The sequence below is a fragment of the Lethenteron reissneri genome, chromosome 57, assembly GCF_015708825.2.
Source record: "Lethenteron reissneri isolate LAM-NWPU_2019-01 chromosome 57, ASM1570882v1, whole genome shotgun sequence".
Lineage (NCBI taxonomy): Eukaryota > Metazoa > Chordata > Hyperoartia > Petromyzontiformes > Petromyzontidae > Lethenteron > Lethenteron reissneri.
In genome coordinates, this window is record NC_083835.1 from 9691414 (window position 1) to 9716354 (window position 24941).

Here is a 24941-nt window from a genome sequence, read left to right on the forward strand (position 1 = left end):
AGCCTGAGTGTGAGAGTGTCAGAGAAAGTCAGTGAACGTGGGCTGCTGCTGCTGCTGCTGCAGCAGGAGGAGGAACGGGCTCCACAGGGCCACCTCCACGTTCCCATTCCCACTGCGCTGCTCATGCCAACTTCACCGCCATCGCGACCACACTCAAGCAAGAGGGGGGAAGAGGCTAGGAGATGTTAACTACCTCGCCTGGTATACAGGAGGTCGTGGGTTCGATCCCGACCCTGACGATGCCTGCTGCTGTATATTTGGAGCTTGCGCGTCTCCCTCCCCGTGGTCGCGTGGATTTTTCCTCCGGGTCCTCCGGGTTCTCCCTCCACGTTTAGAGTTGACGTCGCGTATTTGGTGCTGCTGCTGTTAATTTCCCGCGCGGCGAAAGATGCGCCGCTACGTTCGAGCAGCCATCATTGGCGACGGCCGCGTCGATTACGAGACAGTGAGCTGAGCGTAGCTCGCTGGAGCCTTACCAGATAGAATAAAAACGAGTTGGTCGTAACAACAAATCTAGCGGTAATGTAACAAACAAAAAAAACTCGCAGGGGAAAGCCGCGGTTTTGACGATGCGGCCCAAAGAGGGCAGCGCGTCGGCCTTCCCCGCACGGACGCCGACCTCGCGGCCCAACAACACGGCCGCTGCGGGCGACCGGGGCCGGCCAGGAAGGTGCCTCGCTGGCACTCACCACCGGCGCGACGCCGAGCACGCTGACCCAAGCGACGCGCTGCCCCCCACAGCGAGGGCCTGTCGGGTACGGCCGGCGGGATGTTGTGGTAAACAAGAAGAGACGATGTAAAAAACATTACAGAAATATGCTGGAGGCTTTGTTCACACGGAGCACAAAACGAGGGGGGCGTCCGGCCCCCCTCGTTTGTGATCGGACATTGCGGGGAAGGGGGTGCCGGTGAGGAAGGGGGGCATGGTGGAGAAGGGGGGGTGGTGAGGAAGGGGGGCGGTGGGGAAGGGAATGGGGATGGTGGGAAAGGGGGAGGAATGGGGGCAGTTAGTGGTGGGGGGGGGGGCTCTACGTTCGCGTGACCCTTCGTGACCCCACGCGGCTCAGATGGCCACGAGGTCGTCGCTGGAGTTGACGCTGATGAGGACGCTGCCGCGGTCGCTGCTGCCGCCGCCGTCGCTGCCCTGCAGCCTCATGCTGTGGCTGCTCTTGAGGTCGCCCAGCGTGGCCGGCACGGACACCTTGCCGATGAACTCGGAGCACACGCAGCTCTTGTTCCACAGCTGCGAGCACACGCACACAAGACAAACGTCCCCCGTGTAGCCTCAACAGGCTGTCGGGGCAAGTGCTGCGAGTGGCGGCGCCTACGAAGGCCGGCACCGCGCAACGAGGGGGCGGGTGGCCAGCACCACGCCCGGCCGCCTTTGTCTCCCCAGTGGCGATGTTTACACGCCGCACCGGGTACTCGTTCGAGGCCGAGTCGACCTAGGGGAGAGGGCCCGAGGACCGGTTGAGAGAATCGTCACGGCCGTTGCCCGTGAGCGGGAATCGAACCCGGGTCGCCGGGGTCCATCGCGTGCCAAACCGCTACGCCGCCGCTCCCCACAAACAGCACCGCGATTCTCACGCTCGCGAGAGCCACCGACGGCGATTCTCACGGCGATTCTCACGCTCGCGAGAGCCACCGACGGTGATTCTCACGGCGATTCTCACACTCGCGAGAGCCACCGACGGCCATTCTCACGGCGATTCTCACACTCGCGAGAGCCACCGACGGCGATTCTCACGGCGATTCTCACGCTCGCGAGAGCCACCGACGGCGATTCTCACGCCGATTCTCACGCTCGTGAGAGCCACCGACGGCCATTCTCACGGCGATTCTCACACTCGCGAGAGCCACCGACGGCCATTCTCACGCCGATTCTCACGGCGATCCTCACGCCAATTCTCAGCCCGGCGCACCTCGATCACGATGGGCTGGTCGGGCTTGCGCCGGTAGAACAGCGCCTTGGTGTCCAGGGCGGGCTCCTGCGTGTCGGCGTGGGGCCGGCTCCGCACCTTGGTGCCTTCGTTCCGGATCACGGCGTAGGGGCTGGAGCCTGCGGCGAGGCGGAGGGGCCGTGGCCCCGTGAGCCACGGCGGAGCAACCGCGAGGCCGGGAGCGGCCGCACGGTGAACGCTCGTGACGCGCGGCAACAAGGCCCTGGATTTGTGTGCTTCCTCTCTCACCCCCCACCCCCCCCCCAGTTCTACAGTGAGTGGAGTTCGTATCATCTCCCCCTGTCCTGCAGAGTGAGTGAGTGTAGAAGGGAAGTAATAAAATAATAAAAATAAAACATAATAAAACAATTCTCACGACGTTTCGGCCACAACGCAAGGACGGCTGCTTGCGTTGTGGCCGAAACGTCGTGAGAATTGTTATATTATGTTTTATTTTTATTATTTTATTACTTCCCTTCTACGTGACTTTACCGAAAGAACCAAGAAGATGAATCCCTGCAGTTACGAAAGCTTTAAATCGAAAAATGAGTGAGTGTAGTTCATATGATCTCCCCCTGTTCTGCAGAGTGAGTGAGTGGAGTTCATATCATCTCCCCCTGTTCTACAGAGTGAGTGAGTGGAGTTCATATGATCTCCCCCTGTTCTGCAGAGTGAGTGAGTGGAGTTCATATGATCTCCCCCTGTTCTGCAGAGTGAGTGAGTGTAGTTCATATCATCTCCCCCTGTTCTGCAGAGTGAGTGAGTGGAGTTCATATCATCTCCCCCTGTTCTACAGAGTGAGTGAGTGGAGTTCATATGATCTCCCCCTGTTCTGCAGAGTGAGTGAGTGGAGTTCATATCATCTCCCCCTGTTCTACAGAGTGAGTGAGTGGAGTTCATATCATCTCCCCCTGTTCTGCAGAGTGAGTGAGTGGAGTTCATATGATCTCCCCCTGTTCTGCAGAGTGAGTGAGTGGAGTTCATATGATCTCCCCCTGTTCTGCAGAGTGAGTGAGTGTAGTTCATATCATCTCCCCCTGTTCTGCAGAGTGAGTGAGTGGAGTTCATATCATCTCCCCCTGTTCTGCAGAGTGAGTGAGTGGAGTTCATATCATCTCCCCCTGTTCTACAGAGTGAGTGAGTGGAGTTCATATCATCTCCCCCTGTTCTGCAGAGTGAGTGAGTGGAGTTCATATGATCTCCCCCTGTTCTACAGAGTGAGTGAGTGGAGTTCATATCATCTCCCCCTGTTCTGCAGAGTGAGTGAGTGTAGTTCATATCATCTCCCCCTGTTCTGCAGAGTGAGTGAGTGGAGTTTGTATGATCTCCCCCTGTCCTGGAGAGTGAGTGAGTGTAGTTCATATGATCTCCCCCTGTTCTACAGAGTGAGTGAGTGGAGTTGATATGATCTCCCCCTGTTCTACAGAGTGAGTGAGTGTAGTTCATATGATCTCCCCCTGTCCTGCAGAGTGAGTGAGTGTAGTTCATATGATCTCCCCCTGTTATACAGAGTGAGTGAGTGTAGTTCATATGATCTCCCCCTGTCCTGCAGAGTGAGTGAGTGTAGTTCATATGATCTCCCCCTGTTATACAGAGTGAGTGAGTGTAGTTCATATGATCTCCCCCTGTTCTACAGAGCGAGTGAGTGGAGTTTGTATGATCTCCCCCTGTTATACAGAGTGAGTGAGTGTAGTTCATATGATCTCCCCCTGTTCTACAGAGTGAGTGAGTGGAGTTTGTATGATCTCCCCCTGTCCTGCAGAGTGAGTGAGTGGAGTTTGTATGATCTCCCCCTGTTCTACAGAGTGAGTGAGTGGAGTTTGTATGATCTCCCCCTGTCCTACAGAGTGAGTGAGTGGAGTTTGTATGATCTCCCCCTGTTCTACAGAGTGAGTGAGTGGAGTTTGTATGATCTCCCCCTGTCCTGCAGAGTGAGTGAGTGGAGTTTGTATGATCTCCCCCTGTTCTACAGAGTGAGTGAGTGGAGTTTGTATGATCTCCCCCTGTCCTACAGAGTGAGTGAGTGGAGTTTGTATGATCTCCCCCTGTTCTACAGAGTGAGTGAGTGGAGTTTGTATGATCTCCCCCTGTCCTGCAGAGTGAGTGAGTGGAGTTTGTATGATCTCCCCCTGTTCTACAGAGTGAGTGAGTGGAGTTAGTATGATCTCCCCCTGTCCTACAGAGTGAGTGAGTGGAGTTTGTATGATCTCCCCCTGTTCTACAGAGTGAGTGAGTGGAGTTTGTATGATCTCCCCCTGTCCTACAGAGTGAGTGAGTGGAGTTTGTATGATCTCCCCCTGTTATACAGAGTGAGTGAGTGGAGTTTGTATGATCTCCCCCTGTTATACAGAGTGAGTGAGTGGAGTTTGTATGATCTCCCCCTGTTATACAGAGTGAGTGAGTGGAGTTTGTATGATCTCCCCCTGTTATACAGAGTGAGTGAGTGGAGTTTGTATGATCTCCCCCTGTTATACAGAGTGAGTGAGTGGAGTTTGTATGATCTCCCCCTGTTCTACAGAGTGAGAGTGAGTAAGTGGAGTTTATATGATCTCCCCCTGTTCTGCAGTGAGTGAGTATAGTTTGTATGATCTCCCCCTGTTCTACAGTTAGAGTGAGTTAGTGGAGTTTGTATGATCTCCCCCTGTCGTGCGTGGGGTTTGCTCCACACACACGATGCCGAGAGTGCTGGCCAAGCAGCACGAGGCCTCGCCACTCACTCAGGTTGTTCCTGGACAGGAGGACCCGTAACACTTCACATGCAGACCCACAGAGAACCACCAATTCGCATTGCGTCACTTTCTTATCTTTCAGCCCAAAACATCCCTGACGTTGATAAATAAACCCCGTAAATTACTCCATTGGGATCACATGCAGCAGTAGCTGCAGCAATAGCAGTTGCAGCAGTATTAGCAGCAGTAGCAGCAGCAGCGAGCTGCAAGCAGCAGCAGCAGCAAGCAGCAGTAGCAGCAGCAATAGCAGTTGCAGCAGTATTAGCAGCAGCTAGCAGCAGCAGCAAGCAGCAGCTAGCAGCAGCAGCAAGCAGCAGTAGCAGCAGCAGCAAGCAGCAGTAGCAGCAAGCAGCAGTAGCAGCAAGCAGCAGTAGCAGCAGCAGCAAGCAGCAGTAGCAGCAGCAAGCAGCAGCAGCAAGCAGCAGCAGTAGCAGCAGCAAGCAGCAGCAAGTAGCAGTAGCAGCAGCAGCAGTAGTAGCAGCAGTAGTAGCAGCAGCAAGCAGCAGCAGCAAGTAGCAGCAGCAGCAGTAATAGCAGCAGCAGCTAGCAACAGCAGTAGCAGCAGCAGTAGCAGCAGCAGCAGCAGTAGTAGCAGCAGTAGTAGCAGCAGTAGCAGCAGCTGGAGCAGCAGCTAGCAACAGCAGCCGAGGCAGCAGTAGCAGCAGGCAGCAGTAGCGGCAGGAGCAACAGCAGCAGGCAGCAGCAGATGTTAACTACTTCGCCTGGTGGGTTCGATCCCCACCCTGAAGCCTGTTGTATATTTGCAATCAACGTCACGCGTTTAGAGTGATATCGGTTTGGCAGCGATACATTTCCACGTGATGGCCAGGTTGCTCCTGGAAAAGAGCTAGCGATGAGCTCAGTGGGCTCTACTGATAAAATACAAAATCGTGTAACAAGGTCAAGATGGGGGGGGGGGGTCACGACGGGGGTCACTACAGGGGAGGGGGGTCGTCACACCTGGGGGCAGCCCGGAGGCGCTGATCAGGTGCAGGCTGGTGACGAGGCTGGGGTAGCCCACGATGCCGCTCCAGCACGTGTGCGGTGGCACGTCCACCACCAACTCCCTGGGGGGGGGGGGGGGGGGGGGGGGACAATCGGCGCTAACGACAGCACAGCAGCGAGGACGAGACGCGGGGCACTGAACACTCGCACACTCGTAGCCTTAACAGACTGCTGGGGCAAGTGCTGTTAGCGAGTAGCACCGATGAAGGCCGGCACGTCGCACGAGGGGGTGGGTGGCCAGCACCACGCCTGGCCGCCTTTGTCTCCCCAGTGACGATGTTTACACACCGCACCAGGCGACGACCTAGGCTAGGCCCAGGAGCGGTATTATCCTTTATTTATTCTGGAGAGGCGTATTTCACGAAGGTCGTGATGATGCTGCTGCTGCTACATTGCTGCTGCTACATTGCGTGTTTATTCATTAAGGTGTTTTCGGCCTCGATTACTGACGAGTCGTGTTGATTGCACCGCGTCGGAGGAAGAAACCGGAGCACCCGGAGAGGGGGCAACACTCTATCCCTCACGTACAGATGGCACAGATGGAGATTATTCCACACTTTACTGCACTGCCTCCTCCTGGTGAACCAGGAGTACGGCCTCCACAGCGCTGGATGATTACAGGGGCCCCGTGCAGCAGCAGCAGACCCGCAATCACCGCCAATACTGCCACCGCCAAATAAAGATCCCCACCACCACCGCCACCATCATCGCCACCACCACCATCATCGCCACCATCACCACCACCGCCACCACCAAACAAAGATCCCCCACTGCCACCACCACCATCACTGCCACCATCACCACCTCCACCACCAAAGCCACAACAACAAGAGAAAACCACCGTTTCCCGCAAGGCATTGGTCGTGCTACGTGCGTGCGGGCACCTGCAACGCGACGCGACGTCGGTGAAGACGCGCAGCAGCAGGCGGCCCTGCTGGCGCGGCTCGAAGGTGGTGGCCACGGCGACGTAGCGGCCCATCGCCAGCTCCTGGCGCAGCACCACGCTGCGCGAGTTGATGTACACGGAGCTCGCCACCTTCTCCTGCTGCAACGCGTGCATGCGGAACTCACGATTGCGCTCCACCTGTTGCACGCAGCCAGCGGGGGGGGGGGGGGGGATGGGGGAGGGATGTGGGGGGGGGCGTTGGGTGAATACGAGCTCCTGCAGTCTAAATACATAGTCTGATTCTGCTCCGCCTCTTTCTGTTTAGGCCCGGCCCCCCTCCCCAGAAACGTGGGCTGAGGCTGGTTTGGATGGTGGGCAAGTCTCAGTCAACCCATGGCACTTGGGTCTGTCACCTGACCGCCTCCTGCACCTAGCCTGTCACAGCATTCAACCCACGCCACCACCTGCTGGGTCTGTCCCGTGACCTTCCCCGTCAGCGAGCCTTCGACACTTCACGTGGCCTCAAACTCCACCTGGCCTGGCACAGGCGGCGTGGTGACGTCACCGCCACTTCGTGGTGACGTCACCGCCACTTCGTGGTGACGTCACCGCCACTTCGTGGCGATTGGTATTGGGGGATTGAACCAGGCGCCCATTAAACCAGGCGCTACCTCCCGTGCTCCCCCCTGCTCCCCCGTGCACCCCCCTGCTCCCCCGTGCTCCCCCGTGCACCCCCGTGCTCCACCGTGCTCCTCCCGGCTCCCCCGTGCACCCCCCTGCTCCCCCCTATTCCCCCGTGCACCTCTCCGCTCCGCCCTGCTCCCTCGTGAACCCCCCTGCTCCCCCGTGCTCCCCCGTGCTCCCCCGCGCTCCCCCTGCTCCCCCCTGCTCCCCCCTGCTCCCCCCTGCTCCCCCGTGCTCCCCCCGGCTCCCCCGTGCTACCCCCCGCTCCCCCGTGCTCCCCCCCGCTCCCCCGTGCTCTCCCCTGCTCCCCCGTGCTCCCCCTGCTAGCGTCACCCTGTAGATGTCGAAGCCGATGGCGAGGTTCTCTCCGCTGCGCCCGGACGTGCGCTGCTCGCGCCGGTCCTCCTGCTGCAGGCACACGAGCACCATGTCCTCCGCCTTGCACACGTCAAACACAAACTGCGCCAACACGCGGCACACACACAAACACGCGTCACACACAGAACACGCATCACACACACCAACACGTGTCACACACACCAACACGCGTCACACACACACCAACACGCGTCACACACCCCAACACACGTCACATGCATCACACACATCACAGGCATCACCCACACGACCGCACACCCCCCACAATATAGTTTGGCGGGTGTGTGCGGTTGTGTGGGTGGGTGTGTGGTTATATGTATGGGGGGGGGGGGTATGCAGTTGTGTGTGGATGTGCGGTTGTGTGGGGTGTATGCGGTTGTGTGGGTGGGTGTGTGTGCAGTTGTGTGTTTGGGTGGGTGTGCAGTTGTGTGTGTGCGTGCGATTGCGTGTGTGGGTGTGCGGTTGTGCCTGTGGGTTCTGCAGCGCCGTGCTGCGGTTGTTGATGCAGCCCCCGGCACGGTTCTTGAGGGGGTTCTCATCGGTCACCCAGGCCGACTTGAGCGTCACCTCCTCCCAGGTCTTGTGCAAGGTGAAATACGACGTGTTGATGATCCTGCAGGGAGAGGCGTTCCAGTGCGTGGGGGGTCGGGGCTGCGTTGGCCGGGTCCCCAGCTGCACAAGCAGCTTCTCTTTGGCCACATAGAGTTGGGCTAGAGAAGAGATGGAGCTGATGCAGTACGGGAGGATGTGGAGTGGACTCATCGATGTCTGGTACCACCGGTGTTGAGGTCAGGCCACAGAGTAATGTATCTCTTGGAGTGGCCCAATAACACTCACGCTCACCCTACACTTACCCGCACCATACAGTCACCCTACACTCACCCACACCCTACACTCACCCTACTTGCAGCTTACCCTCACCATACCTCTGTAGTGACACAGCGCTGACTGCTGTACAGCAACTGCAGGTGGACACTTAGCGCACACGCCGTTGAGCATACACACGGTGTGTGTGCCGGAAGGGCGGAGGAACTTGGGCAAGGGTCACGGTAGACCTTGTGGGGAGGCCCCTGGAACCCTCTGGAGGGTTCGAGAAGGGAGGAGGCGTGGTTATGGCGGAGCCAAGCGGGGCCAGGGCGGAGCCAAGCGTGGCCAGGGCGGAGCCAAGCCGTGCCGAGGGGAATAAAAGCAGCGGAGAGTGAGAGCTCCGGGCTGCCGGTTCTGAGAGTGGACTCGTCTCGGTCGACGCTGTCGGTGCAACGCGAGCAGGGTCGTGTCTGGGTCGTACGGCAGCGTGGTCGTGAGAGAGGGGGGGAGTTGGTGGTGTGAACCTAATAAAGACGGTGTCTCCTACGACTGCCTCGTCTCGGACTGAGTGTGTGCACCGCACGCCTCCCGCACACGCCTCGAGAAGGGAGAGAAGAAGAAGAGACCTACGACACTGCACCTCCACCAACACCCTAGCCCTCACCTGCACTCAGCCAGTCAAATACATTCACCTGCCGCCTACAACTCACCCTACCCTCACGCGCAGTGCTTCACTCACATCAGGAACTCACCTGCACACCACCACGTCTGTAAAGTACTTGCACCAGTCTTCAAACGTCATCCTGAAACCACAGGAAACCACCATCACCACCAAAGACAAAGATTCCCCGTATAGCCTTAACAGAATGTTGGGGCAAGTCCTGTTAGCGAGCACCTATGAAGGCTGGTACGGCACAAGAGGGGGTGGGTGGCCCGCACCACGCCCGGCCGCCTTTGTCTCCCCAGTGGCTTTGTTTACACACCACACCAAGTACTCATTGAGGCTGAGTCGACCTAGAGGAGGCGCAGGACCAGTTCAGATAATCGTCACTGGTGGTGTTGGTTGTGAGCGGGAATCGAACTTGGGTCGCTGGGTTCGTAGCGCAGCAGCGTGTTAACCGCTACACTACTGCTCCCCACACCATCACCACCACAACCGCTACCAACAACAATCACCGCCATTCGCCACTAAGTGGCGGTGACGTCACCACAGCGCTTGTGCCAGGCCATGTGCACGTTAAGGCCACGTGAAGTGTAGAACGCCCGCTGGCAGGTTATGGGGCAGACCCAGGTGCCATGAGTCGATTGACCGAGATGACTGGCTGATATACCACCTGTGCGCCCAACTGTGCCAGCTTGCTGTGCTTTAGCCACCCAGCGCTCCGCCCGTTGTTGTGAGCATCGCTGCTCTGCCCTCCGTTGTTGTGGAGGGCGACTGCCTCCAACTGCCCAGTTGCGTCCTTCATGAGCCTCCTCCACAGAGGCCGATCTTGACACCGCTGGTACCAGTCATCAGCAAGTCCACTCAGCCCCACATCCTCTTGTAACACATCACTCCATCTCTTCTCTAGCCCATACCACGCCCGTTTAGACCCTCTATCTGGCCGAACAAAAGCTGTTTAGGCATGCGGTGGCTGGGCATGCGGGCTACATGACCCAGCCAACGCAGCCTCGCCTGCCGGAAGAGCTCACCGATGGGACTTCTCACACAATCCAGCTTGATTAAACCCAGGATGGATTGTAGGCAGGCTAGCCTAAATGTTTCTAACTGGCGAAGATGTTCCATTAGGGGGGTCAACGTTTCGCAAGCGTAGAGAAGGGAGGGAATGACTGTAGCCGAGAAGACCTGAAGCTTCCTGTGGAGCGACAGACCAGGTAGCTTCCACACAGCGTTATGCAACCGATGAAAATACAATGCCGCTCGACTGATTCGGAGTGAGAGTTTAATTTCTGCTCTCTGCTAACACTAGTGACGATTATCTGAACCGTTCCTTGGCCTCCCATAGAGCAAATAAACCTCCAATGAGTACTTGGTGCAGTGTGTAAACATTGTCACTGGGAAGACAAAGGCTGCCGGGCGTGGTGCTGGCCAACCACTCTCCTCATGTGCCGTGCCGGCCTTCATATGTGCTCGCTAAAAGCACTTGCCCCAACAGTCTATTCATGCTCTACAGGGGATCGTCGTTTTTTTTACAAGCAAAAACCCCCCATAGTCTCCGTGGGTTGCCGGTCGGTAATGTTGCGGTGGTGGCGGTGGGCAATGACATGGGGGGGGGGGGGGGGGGGGGGTGAGGCCGATACCAATCAGCTCGCAGTCGCTGCAGTGACCAACAGGGGCTCTGGAACGGTGCGAGGGGCTGGTGACCCCTCCACCAAATCACTAAATAACCACGCAGAAAAGATGAAACTAAACTAACCTTGTCACTTGCAGCACTACACCCATCACCATCCTGAAGGGAGAGAAGGGTTATCCGGTCTCGGATGCCCAGGAACAGGTGTGCTGGTTTGCAGAGTCTATCTGCGACGTCTTGGGAGGAGGATACATCCCTCAGTCCAGACATCATCATGGGGCAAGGTGGGGATATGACCCTGCTGGGGCTGCCGTGCCTCAAATACTGGAAGACGTAGCCACCCTGTTAGTGGCTGGCTGAGGTGCCACCTATTGAGGAAGTACAAGTCCAGGAAAAGCGACAGGCAGAGATGATCTCCCATGTGAACTGCTGAGGGAGGAAGGCGTTTGTGTGCAGACGACCCGATATGACATCATAATAAGTCTGGAGCACAGGACAAGTTCCGCAGGATTGGAAGGATGCCCTGGTTGTCCCCCTCTTCATGAAGGGGGACCGCACAGACTGTAACAACTACAAGGGCATTTCCCTCCTCAGTGTAAGGCCGGGAAAGGTCCCGGCTAGGATTATGCAACATTGCCTTGTCAGGCACGGTGAGGAGAGGCTTCCGAAGCCCCAGTGTGGTTTTAGGCCAGGGTGGTTCTGCACAGACGCCATATTCTCTCTCCGTCTGCTACAGCAGATGTGGGCAATTTCCATGGGACCGACATCTCTGATTTATTGACCTGTTCAAGGCCTATGATACCATCAATAGGCCAGGGCTCTGGGTTGTTCTTCGTGCTTTAAGAGTCCCTGACTCTCTGCTCACAATCATGAAGGAGTCAAAGCCATTCCCTGTTCACCCTGGGGTGCGACAGGGATGTCCTTTAGCCACCTTTATTGATCACGTAGTTTGAAAAGCTTTCCATGGCTGTACCAAAGTATTATTTGGGTCTCTCGGCAGGAGGAATCGGATGAGCTATGAAGCTCTTTCTCACAAATGTCCAGTAGGGGTCAGCGAGTCACAACAACAAACGACACGGCACTTCACGTGACCTCAACGTGCACCTAGCCACAAGCTCTGTGGTGACATCACCGTCACTTAGTGGCAAATGGCAGCTGTTGTTGATGTTGTGTGCTATAGGGGGGATCTTTGTCTTGTGTGCGCTTGTGTGGTATGTGCTGGTATGGTGTTTCAGTGCGTGCGAGTTGTTGTTGTGTGTGGTATGTGACCACTAACAGCACTTGCCACAACAGTCTGTTCAGGCTATAGGGGCGATCTTTTTCTTTGTGTGGTATGTGTGTAGCAGTAGTACGTGAGGAGTGGAAACGTAACGGTGATCTCATTGTGCTATGAATCCAATGAACCGAGTTAGATTCCCGCTCATGGCCAACACTGGTGACGATTTTTCCTAATCAATTCTGGGCCTCTCCTAGGTCGTCTCAGCCTTAAATTAATGTCTGGTGCAATGTGTAAACATCGTCACTCGAGAGACAAAGGTGGCTGGGTAAGGTGCTGCCCATCCTCGTGTGCCTGTGGAGGCGCTCGCTAACAGCAATATCTGTGTGTGTGTGTGCTATGTGTTATGTGCACGTGTGTGTGTGCTATGTGTTATGTGCACGTGTGTGTGTGTGTGCTATGTGTTATGTGCACGTGTGTGTGCTATGTGTTATGTGCACGTGTGTGTGTGCTATGTGTTATGTGCACGTGTGTGTGTGTGTGTGCTATGTGTTATGTGCACGTGTGTGTGTGTGTGCTATGTGTTATGTGCACGTGTGTGTGTGTGTGCTATGTGTTATGTGCACGTGTGTGTGTGCTATGTGTTATGTGCACGTGTGTGTGTGTGTGTGCTATGTGTTATGTGCACGTGTGTGTGTGTGTGTGCTATGTGTTATGTGCACGTGTGTGTGTGTTGTGTGCTATGTGTTATGTGCACGTGTGTGTGTGTGTGCTATGTGTTATGTGCACGTGTGTGTGTGTGTATGCTATGTGTTATGTGCACGTGCGTGTGTGTGTATGCTATGTGTTATGTGCACGTGTGTGTGTGTGTGCTATGTGCACGTGTGTGTGCTATGTGTTATGTGTTATGTGCACGTGTGTGTGCTATGTGTTATGTGCACGTGTGTGTGCTATGTGTTATGTGCACGTGTGTGTGTGTGTGCTATGTGTTATGTGCACGTGTGTGTGCTATGTGTTATGTGTTATGTGCACGTGTGTGTGCTATGTGTTATGTGCACGTGTGTGTGCTATGTGTTATGTGCACGTGTGTGTGTGTGTGCTATGTGTTATGTGCACGTGTGTGTGTGTGTGTGTGCTATGTGTTATGTGCACGTGTGTGTGTGTGTGTGCTATGTGTTATGTGCACGTGTGTGTGTGTGTGCTATGTGTTATGTGCACGTGTGTGTGCTATGTGTTATGTGTTATGTGCACGTGTGTGTGCTATGTGTTATGTGCACGTGTGTGTGCTATGTGTTATGTGCACGTGTGTGTGTGTGTGCTATGTGTTATGTGCACGTGTGTGTGTGTGTGTGCTATGTGTTATGTGCACGTGTGTGTGTGTGCTATGTGTTATGTGCACGTGTGTGTGTGTGCTATGTGTTATGTGCACGTGTGTGTGTGTGTGTGCTATGTGTTATGTGCACGTGTGTGTGTGTGTGTGCTATGTGTTATGTGCACGTGTGTGTGTGTGTGTGCTATGTGTTATGTGCACGTGTGTGTGTGTGCTATGTGTTATGTGCACGTGTGTGTGTGTGTGCTATGTGTTATGTGCACGTGTGTGTGTGTGTGTGCTATGTGTTATGTGCACGTGTGTGTGTGTGTGTGTGCTATGTGTTATGTGCACGTGTGTGTGTGTGTGCTATGTGTTATGTGCACGTGTGTGTGTGTGTGCTATGTGTTATGTGCACGTGTGTGTGTGTGTGCTATGTGTTATGTGCACGTGTGTGTGTGTGTATGTGTGGGGAGCAGCAGCACACGGTTAGCGCTAAGCTGCACTACGAACTCGGCGACCAGAGTTCGATTCCCGCTCACGGCCAACACCAGTGACGATTATCTGAACCGGTCCTGGGCCTCCCTTAGGTCGACTCAGCCTCAAAATGAGTACCTGGTGCAGTGTGTAAACAACGTCACTAGGTAGACAAAGGCGGTCGGGCATGGTGCTGACCACCCACTCCTTCATGTGCCGTGCCGGCCTTCATAGGTGCAATTCACTAACAGCACTTGCCTCAAAAGTCTGTTCAGGCTATATAGGGGAACTTTGTCTTTTGTGTGTGTCTGAGTGTTGATAGTGAGTGCATGTGTACGTGCATAGTAGAGGTTTTCATCTAAGTCAAGTGAGATTACATTGGCTGGGTCACGTAGCCCGCATGCCCAGCCACCGCATTCCTCAGCAGAAGAGATGGACCGATGCGGTACAGGAGGATGTGAAGCTGACTGTATTTGCCGATGACCAGTAGCAGCAGTGTCAAGATCGGCTTCTATGGAGGAGGCTCGTGAAGGACGCTACTGGGCAGTTGGAGGCAGTTGCCCTCCAACAACAACGGAGGGCAGAGGAGCGACGCTCACAACAACGAGCAGGGCACCTGGTGGCTAAAATACTGCGAGGTGGTACAGTAAGGGGCACAGGTGGTGCATATGCCAATCATCTCAGTCAGTCAACCCATGGCACCCGGGTCTGTCCCGTGACCCCTGTTAACGAGCCTTTGGCACTTCACGTGCACCTAGCATGGTCCACGTGCCTTGGTGATATCACCGCCACTTCGTGGTGAACGGCAGCTCTTTGTTGTTTTCATGTAGGGTTGCCGCGGTGGCTACTTTGCCTGGTATACAGGAGGCTGTGGGTTCAATCCCAACCCTGACGCCTGCTGCTGTATATTTGGAGTTTGCATGCCTCTCTTTCTCTCCCTGTGGTCGCATGGATTTTTCTCCGGGCGCTCCGGTTTTCCCCTCCACATTTAGAATCAACATCATGCGTTTAGAGTGTATGGCCGCGACTATAAACTTGCACATGATCACGATATCAGCCACTTCGTTGAGCTTTCATGTGTGATTGCCAGGTCGCTTCTGAAAAAGAGCTACGTAGCTCAGCGGGCCTTACACCGGGTAAAATACAAATAGCTTATAGTCCAGTCTGTGGGGTGTGCGTGCGAGTCGGGGGGGGGGTCTGTGTTGAGTGGCGCTCACCAGAACTCCCCATCGTCTGCTACGGTGACGCCCATGTCTTCACGCTCTCCCTTGCTCACCTTCTTCCACTCCTCGGAGCTGCAAACACGCGTAAACAGGCGAGCGTCTGGACGGGTGAGCGTCTCTACCGGCGAGTGTCTGGACGGGTGTCTATACAGACGAGGATCTGGACATGATGGTCTTGATACAGGTCAGTGTCTGGACAGGTCAATATCTGGACAGGTGAGTGTTGGTGAGGCGCGTGCTCACCCGTCGCTCCAGGCCCCGTTCCACTCCTTCTGTCCCCAGGGGTTGCGCATGCGGATCATGTTGAGGCGCTCCGCGCGGAAGAACGCGACCAGGCCTTGGCCTAGCCGCACGCGGCGCACGTCCGTCACCGAGTACGCGTGGCCCTTCACCAGGCCGCAGCCCAGGCGCGCCTCCATCTCCGCCGAGCCCACGGCCTATAGTTACACCACGGTTACCACGGTAACACCATGGTTACCACTAACACCATGGTTACCATGAGAACACCACGGTTACCACTGTAACACCATGGTTACCACGGGAACACCACGGTTACCACTGTAACACCATGGTTACCAAGGTAACACCACGGTTACCACTGTAACACCATGGTTACCATGGTAATACCAAGGTGACACTTAATCAAGCCCTTCGCTAGGCCGCAGCACAGGCGTGCCTCCATCTCTGTGGAACCCAGAGCCTACGGTAGCACGATTGGTTATTATGGTAGCACCAAGGTTACACTGTTAACGTGGCCCTACATCCAGGCTGCGGTCGTCATGGTAACAACACGGGGAACGGTTATGGTGGGTGTGTAGTTGTGGTGGGTGTGGTGTGTGTTGAGACTGTGTATGCGTGTGTGTATGGAGCAGTGCGGTAGTGCTGCGCTACGACCCCGAGCTGAGCCGACCCCGAGTTTGACCAATTACAATGGAGGATATCTGAACCAGTCCTGGGCCTCCCTTAGGTCGGCTCAGCGTTACACGAGTACTTGGTGCCACGTGTAAACATTGGCATTGGGAAAACAAAGGTGGCTGGACGTGGTGCTGGCCAAACCACCCCCTTGTGTGCCGTGCCGGCCTTCATTGGCGTTACTCGCTAACAGCACTTGCCACAACAGGTAACACAGGGAGATCGTTGTCTGTGTACGAACTGTGGTGGTGGTGGCGGTGGAGGTGGCGGTCATGATGGCGGTGGTGGCGGCATTCGTGGTGGTGATGGTAGCAGTGGTGATGGTGGTGGTGATGATGGTGGTATTGGTGGCGATGGTGGCGGTGATGGCGTTCGTGGTGGTGATGGTAGCAGTGGTGGTGATGATGGCGGTGGTGGCGGCGGTGGTGGTGGTGGTGATGATGGTAGTGGTGGTGGTGGTGATGATGGTAGTGGTGGTGGCGGTGGTGGTGGCGGTGGTGATGGTGGCGGTGGTGGTGATGATGGTAGTGATGGTGGTATTGGTGGCGATGGTGGCAGTGGCTGACCCGTATGGATCCGCTGAGCAGCGCCCCGCGGCTGTATGCCTTGAGCAGCATGTTGAAGAACTTGTCCCTCTCGTCGTCTTGCTGCGAGAAGGCCCCTTCCAGCAGGTCCACCGACTCCGAGACGCCCCCCGTGAAGTCCATGAGCGCGTCGCCCGTGTTGCCCCCGTCCAGAGCCTCGTAGCAGCCACACAGCCTGCACACAGACACACAGCACACACACACACAGCCTGTACACACACACACAGCATGTACACACACAGCATACACACACACACACAGCCTGCACACACACACTGCCTGCACACACACACTGCCTGCACACACACACACAGCCTGCACACACACACAGCACACACACAGCCTACACACACACACACACAGCCTACACACACACACACACAGCCTACACACAGCCTACACACACACACACAGCCTGCACACACACACACACAGCCTGCACACACACACACAGCCTACACACACACACACAGCCTACACACACACACACACACAGCCTACACACAGCCTACACACACACAGCCTGCACACACACACACACACAGCCTGTACACACACACACAGCCTACACACACACACACAGCCTACACACACACACACAGCCTACACACAGCCTACACACAGCCTGCACACACACACAGCCTGCACACACACACAGCCTGCACACACACACAGCATGTACACACACAGCACACACACAGCCTACACACACACAGCCTGCACACACACAGCCTACACACAGCCTGCACACACAGCCTCCACACACACAGCCTGCACACACACACACACAGCCTGCACACACACACACACACAGCCTGTACACACACACAGCACACACACACACACAGCCACCCAGTCCCCTTACACACACACACACACAGCCTGCACACACACACACACAGCCTGCACACACACACAGCCACCCAGTCCCCTTACACACACACACACACAGCTACCCCACCAGTTACCCTATAGCCAAACTGCTCCCCTGAGTTCCCTTCTATCCACACAGGCCCCTCGAATTCCCTTCAATCAGTCACCCACTCACCCACCCACACAACCAATCAGTCATCCACCCACCCACTCACCCACCCACTTACCCACCCACCTACCCACTCACCCACCCACCTACCCACTCACCCACCCACCTACCCACTCACCCACCCACCTACCCACTCACCCACCCACCTACCCACTCACCCACCCACCTACCCACCCACCCACCTACCCACCCACTCACCCACCCACCCACTCACCCACCCACCCACTCACCACCCACCCACCCATCCACTCACCCACCCATCCACTCACCCATCCACTCACCCACCCACCCACCCATCCACTCACCCACCCACCCACCCACTCACCCACCCACCCACTCACCCACCCACCCACCCACTCACCCACCCACCCATCCACTCACCCACCCACCCATCCACTCACCCACCCACCCATCCACTCACCCACCCACCCACCCATCCACTCACCCACCCACCCACCCATCCACCCACCCACCCACCCATCCACCCACCCACCCACTCACCCACCCACTCACCCACCCATCCACTCACCCACCCATCCACCTACCCACCCCACCCACCCAAGTCACCCACCCAAGTCACCTGCCCACCCACCCAAGTCACCCGCCCACCCACCCAAGTCACCCGCCCACCCACCCAAGTCACCCGCCCACCCACCCAAGTCACCCGCCCACCCACCCAAGTCACCCGCCCACCCACCCAAGTCACCCGCCCACCCACCCAAGTCACCCGCCCACGCACCCAAATCACCTGCCCACCCACCCAAGTCACCCACCCACCCAAGTCACCCACCCACCCACGTCACCCACCCACCCAAGTCACCCACCCACCCACGCACCCACCCACTCGCCCAACCACACACACACCCACGCACCCAGCCACTCGCTCTTGCAAATGAGACTGCACCCCCCCCCCCTGTGGCCCCCTTCGAGGTCTCACCGCGGCCGCGCGCCACGCAGACTCGCGGCAGGCCCGGAGCGGCACGCGGCACGCGCCACGCGCCACGCGTCCACTCACTTGGCGAAGGCCTTCTCGAGCAGCGCCGACCAGAACTCGTTGGACGAGTTCGAGTGGCAGTAGAGCAGCTGCCCGTCCAGCGTGGGCAGCAAGTCGTCCACCACCACGTCCACCCACTCGCCAAACCGCCAGAAGCGGAAGTGGAAGATGCCCGCGTACTTCTCGGGGTGCGCCGGGTCCCACTCCTGGTCCTCGTGGTCGGGGATCACCTGGGGGGGTGGGGGATGGAGGGGGGGGGCACGGGAGGGGGGGGATTGAGGGGAGGTTAGAGGTGACACGAGGCATCGATCCGAGCCTGCGAACGAACAGAGACGTCCACCAGCAACTCCACCAGCACCACCATCACTATCACCACCATCACCACCATCAACAACCAACACCACCATCATCAACACCGCCGCCACCACCACCAGCATGGCCGCCCAGCCGCTCAGACTCGAGGGAACCTCTCTGGGCCCATCGCTCAGTGCACCTGCCGATTCACCGCACTCACGAGAGAGAGAGAGTGGTAGAGGAGGAGTGGTAGAGGAGGAGTGTTACCGTAGTCCACAGGTTCTTCCTGTGTGTGAGGCAGGAGCAGGCCGCCACGAACCAGCAGTTCCCCAGGGAGCCCTGGTGCAGGTCGTGGGCGCTGATGCCATCGACGAAGAGACGCGGGTCATCGCACAGCTCCTGCACGCACATCGCCATCAGCATCATCACCATCAGCATCATCAGCATCAACATCATCATTATCAGCATTAACAGCAGCATGATCATCAACATTACAGTCAATATCATGACCACGAAGAGACGGGTCCTCACACAGTTTATGTGCACACCTCATCAGCATCATCATCAGACGCATTACTAACAGACCTGCATCATCATCAAAGCTACATTCGTCATCACCATTACCACAAAGAGGCACGGGTTCTCACCCAACTCTTGAGCGCACGTCATCATCAGCATCATCATCAGCATCAGCAGCAGGTACATCATCATCAGCATGATCAGCAGATCAGCAGCATCATCAACGCCACACTCATCATCATGGGGAAGGTTCATTGTTAAGAGCGTTTGCTTGGGCAGCAGCAGCAGTAACGGCCACGAGGCACACGACGGCCGGTGGTCAACACCAAGCACGGAGTGGTAGCCAAGGAACGCGCCGCGTCCCAGAGGACGTCTGCCCACCGGGGGAGGAGACTGAGCGCCGGAATCGGTAGCTGGAGCGAATCGGCGAGCGCCGGATGGTCGGTGCGCTCTCCGTGGCGCAACCCCGCGAGGCCGCTGCAACGCCACGCGGCACGACCCCCCCAGCCCCCCCCCCGCGGCCAACGAGCCGACTCCACACCACCGTCCCGTCTCTCCAAACCACTCGGGTGGTAACGCGGCACTCGTCCCGCCAGCCACACGGCACCCTCCTCCTTCTCAGGGACTGCATCGTTTCAGGCGCCGCGCTGCTGGGAGATGTTAACTACCCCGACTGGTGGGGGGTGGACTCAGCCCATCATCACTCCCTCTGTCTGGGGTCGATAAAATTGGCAAAACTCCGGGGGGGAAGTCAACGGCGATTGTTCTGCAGATAGACTCCACAGAACAATCGCTGCCACGGTGGCTAGGAGACGTTAACTACCTCGTCTGGTACGCAGGAGGTTGTGGATACGATCCCAACCCTGACGCCTGCTGTATATTTGGAGTTTACGTGTCTCTCTCTCCCCATGGTCGCGTGGATTTTTCTCCGGGTCCTCCAGTTTTTCCTTCCACATTTAGAATCGACATTAAACGTTTAGAGTATTTGGCTGCTTCGATTTAAAGCTTTCGTGACTGCAGGGATTCATATTCTTGGTTCTTTTGGTAAAGTCACGTAGAAGAAAAATAATAAAATAATAAAAGCCCCACTTTTTTCAAATTTTCTTGCTGTGGTTTTCACACCTGATGATGATTGCTTGTGTTGCAATCGAAACGTCGTGAGAATATTATTGTTTTATTTATTTTATTTTATTATTTCCCTTTTACGTGACTTTACCGAAAGAACCAAGAGTATTTGGCTGCTGCTAACATGTCCACGTGATGATGAGCCACTTTGCTGAGAGACCGTTTGTGGCTAGGTCGCTTCTGAAAAACAGCTACACAGCTCGGTTTTCGTTTAGTTTTCGAAGGCCCTGGTTCAGCACGAGCGAAACTCTGGACCGATTTCAACAGTCTCTCATCAGCAGGGTCAGCCTTTGCTACTGCCAGATGTTTATAGGCAGGTAGGAGCTCTCTCTCCGTGCTAGACATGTTGGTATGTATGGTGGGCGTCTTTCACACCGCACGTCGCTGACCCTGATAATCGTAGGTCCCGGTTCGACGACATACTCTACAATAAACACAGAAGCATCACATACCTGTCAACCCATATGCTTTACCCGTATTCTTGTACAGGTAAATTGAGTTTTCAGGTCAAAAATTAGTTTTTGTCTATTTGTTTGTGTTTCTCTCTTGTGATAGGACTTTGAAGGATAAACGTTGAGATTTATAAGGGCACGGAGTGACCAATAAGGTCTGAATTGGTCTGTAATAAGGTAGGCCCTGATCAGGGGTTGACAATATGCCATCACAAACATCGCCATGGAGAATGCAACAGAAGAAACATCTGGCGTTGCTGTGACGATCACACGATTCGCGATTGCGATTCCGTTCAGCAAAAGGTAACGCCACGTGATGAGCGATGGGTCGTATCGCTGTTCCGAAACGTCTAACTTCCTGACAAAATATTTCGTGAAAGTTTCCAGGTGGATTGTGTGACCATGTGAGAACTCAGGAGACCAGGATGGAAGTCTTATTCGCACAACTTACCTGGGTCACCAATATGGCATAGAGATTCATAGAAACACAGAGACCCATAGAGATGCATAGAGATGTAGAGAGACAGATAGAGACACAGATTTATATAGAAATATGCATTGAGAAATGCATATGGATACAGAGATACACATAAAGGGAGAGAAATACAGGTTCATAGATATACAAAGACCCGTAGAAATAGTTTCCCAATGTCAAATTAATCTTGTTTTAAGCAGCTGACATTTCCAGAGATAAGGATAGAGCCTCATTTGCAAGTGACTTGCTGCTGTGGTCTCGCCTAGGGGCACCCCTTGTGGCAGCTGTCACAGTGCATTCGCCTTCTGCCAGTAGGGGCGATGACGGCTGCTTTGCGTGCATCATCCTAGTTGAGTTGTTCAGGTAACGTTACGCAACACGGAACAACAATAGAGTAATCTAATAACAGCAGTGACAGCGCATTCACCGCAGGTGCAGCGTCCTGGTATCATGCACGCACGCGGGTGTTAGATTACCGCTCGCAGCCATGACTCATCGCGTCGGTTTCATTGATAACTATCGCTTTTTAATCTGTGCTACTCTGTCGTTTTAATCGGGTTGATATGTACGATTGTTTCATGCAGTTTACCAGGTAAACGCACACCAAGCTGTGTGGCTTTTTTGCCGAAGCGACCTGGCGATCAAAAAATGATCATCACCGCGTGGACATTTTAGCAGTAGCCAAACACTCTGAACGTGTGATGGTGATTCTAAAAGTGGTGGGAAAAGTCGGAGGACCCGGACACAAATCCATGCGACCACGGGGAGAGAAACATGCACACTCCAAATATACAACAGGCATCAGGGTCGGGATCGAACCCACGATCTCCTGTATACCAGGTGAGGTAGTCACATCTAAAATTTCCACGCGATGATAAGTTACTTTGGGGCCGTCCATAAATGACATCACGCGATTTTGGACGATTTTTGACCCCCCCCCCCTTCGTCACACGGCGTCACAAAAAGCCACACCCCCCCCCCCTCAAATATGACGTAACAAAGCTCTGCCCCCCCCCCCCCCAAATTTTTTTTTAAACATGCTTCAAATCGCTTTAAACTATTGTCATTGTAGTGCGTGTTTAATGTGTGGCGCTGCACTCTGATGTTGTAGAAGAAAACATGTATTAAAAAGTCGATTTAATTAAGTAGAACGTGTTGTCTATATTTATTTGAAGTTGCGCATTTTGATGTGACGTCACATTTCTCAACCCCCCCCGCCCTCGTCACACATCGTCACAAATGTCTGACCCCCCCCCCCCCAGGTGCGTTACGTCATTTATGGACGGCCCCTATGTTGAGCTATCACAGGGGTCGGCAAACCTGCGACTCCGGATTGGAATGCGGCTCTTTGAGAACCACTTCGAGACGTTGTCCATGAAGGAGCACCACCATGCCGCTTCCATCACGTGCACTGCAGCTCTTGAAATGTTGAGTTTCTTACCGAATTCTAGAAAACAATCCTTGCTGTTATTTTGGCTGCAGACCCCCTGAGCTTTCATTTGTGATCGCCAGGTCGCTTCTAAAAACAAGTCAGCAACAAACCTCAGTGGACCTTACCTGGTTAATATAAAAACTCGTGTTTGTTTTATATCTTTGGGTTGGACACCTGTCCAGAAGAGCTACAGAGCTCATTGGGTTAACCGGGATTCCGTCAAATTGTCCGTCTCTGTAACTTCACCACGATTGTCGTTTATCTTCCAGTGCAGGGGTCGGCCGCCAAGAAGAGCAAACAAGTGGCTCTTCGTCAACAAGTGGCGCTTCTGGTTATGCACTGTGGTGCTGTGGCGAATGCGAGACGTTCCATGAACTTCAATTTCTGCCACCTTATTCTAGCTCCTGCGGCGGGGGCACTTTGCGCTTGGCCAGTCGCCCCCCCCCCCCCCCCACTGATGTCCTCTTCCCCCCCTCCCCCCCCAATGTGTGCAGATACTACTTCTAAAAACAAGAGAGCTACAAACCCCAGTGGGCCTATATGCCTACATACTCTATATACTATAGAGTCAAAAGATACTACTATAGTCAGTAGATACGATAGTCAGTAGATACTCAGTACTACTGACTCTTGTATGTAGAGTGTGTAGGCATATATGCCTAGTAACTACAATGGCGTTAGTAGTATCTACGGACTCTATTGTATGGATGGTGTGTAGGCATATATGCCTATATACTACACCGCCGCTCTTGATGACGGCGCCCTGGCGGCGTTTATCACCATCCCGCCGTCGGAGAGGGCCACGCTGACTCAAGCATTTGACCAAATGGCGGCAATTTAGGAGCCGCCGTCGAACGTGCACCATAAGTTCGCTACGCGAAGGAGAGGGGGAACCGAGACGCCCCTCACCTTCCGTAGTGCACTTTTGGCGCGAGCGAAGGCTGCCTTTCCGAGGATGGACCACGACGGAGTCGACTCGCTGGCCCTTGAGAGATTTTTGGCTTTGGCTAAGGACCTCAACATCGTCCTGCCGCCCGTAGACGACGACCTTTCGTCGATCAAGGTTGCAAGATGCATCCAGGCTCAACAGCTCTTGCAACGGCACAAAGGGTTGGCGGCGTGTACCACGCCCCGTGAGGGGACGGATACACCTGAAGATGTGGAACCCGTCCCAGCCTGCACGTCGACCCAGAGCGGAGGCGAGTGATGGGACGGCATGGTGCGACGTGCGACGGACGGACGGCCAATGACGGCAGAAGACATCTCCTCGTCCTGGGAGCGGGCTCGTTGTGTGCTACAACTGCGGCCTGCCGGGACACGTCTCGTCAGGCTGCCGAGTGCCGCGATGACGCCTCCCCGGACCATTGCCGTCATCCGCCCGACCGTCTTCCACTTCACTACACCCAGAGGCGAGTCGCGACACATCACACACTCGGCCCCTGAATCCACTCACCCATCTCGTCCATTCGGTTTCCGTTTCGGTCGTGCGTCGGTGCGGGAGGGTTCGGACTTTGATCGGGCCGACCGGCCCAAATCAGCGACCATCATCTCAAAGTTGATTTATAACATCATTCCCCATAAATGTCGTATCTTATGTCCTGTCGAAGCTCCGTGATTTGCCGTAAATGGCGGCTCATTGGGCATCATTGGGAGAATAACAGCGGAGGTGTGCATTGCGGATATCAGATTGACGGGGCCGGTTCTTGTGTCGACATCCCTTGCTATTCCGTGCTTGCTCAGGACCGACTTTTTGGGAAGGATGCCCCTGAAAATTTGTATTTACAAGAGGTGCCTGGAATTACCATCCGGCTGTCGAATGGCATTTTTGCCTTCTCCCACTCGCTTGTGCACAGCTAACACTACCGTGCAAGCACTTGCACGTAGGACGTGAAGATTCCCCCCGGCACGCACATATTGGTCCCCTTGCGATTGAGGAAACCGCTAGACCTTCTAATGAAGCCAGTCGTGGATTGACGTGAGTAGGGGCCCAGACGTTGGTATCCAACGGTCAGGAACCCTTCATTCAGGTTCTTAAAGCAGGGCTAGACACGTCGGTCATCCAAGAAAGTACCGTGCTAGCTCATGCGTCGCCAGCGCGTCATGAGGGAAGCATTGTTGGTAGTGTAGGTGCCACGTCGAATACGCGGCTGCACCAGAGTTCTGATGG

At 55.4% G+C, this 24941-nt stretch overlaps 1 protein-coding gene and 1 pseudogene across 1 annotated transcript in view; one reads left to right on the top strand and one right to left on the bottom strand.

Annotated features, from left to right (window-relative positions):
* Positions 1-454, top strand: part of LOC133357237 (ras-related protein Rab-6A-like) — a 23503-nt pseudogene extending 23049 nt beyond the window's left edge.
* The window catches only part of LOC133357148 (calpain-5-like), a 30847-nt gene continuing 5912 nt past the window's right edge, over positions 7-24941 (bottom strand). The window contains exons 2-13 of the mRNA XM_061574958.1: positions 19039-19170; positions 18499-18707; positions 16424-16616; positions 15189-15382; positions 14940-15017; positions 9182-9232; positions 8091-8235; positions 7578-7703; positions 6559-6758; positions 5630-5736; positions 1923-2059; positions 7-1243 (exon numbers count right to left, since the gene is read on the bottom strand). Coding sequence (XP_061430942.1) covers positions 1064-1243; positions 1923-2059; positions 5630-5736; positions 6559-6758; positions 7578-7703; positions 8091-8235; positions 9182-9232; positions 14940-15017; positions 15189-15382; positions 16424-16616; positions 18499-18707; positions 19039-19170 — 1752 coding nt within the window. The 3' untranslated portion in view covers positions 7-1063. The remainder of the gene's footprint in view (positions 1244-1922; positions 2060-5629; positions 5737-6558; positions 6759-7577; positions 7704-8090; positions 8236-9181; positions 9233-14939; positions 15018-15188; positions 15383-16423; positions 16617-18498; positions 18708-19038; positions 19171-24941) is intronic.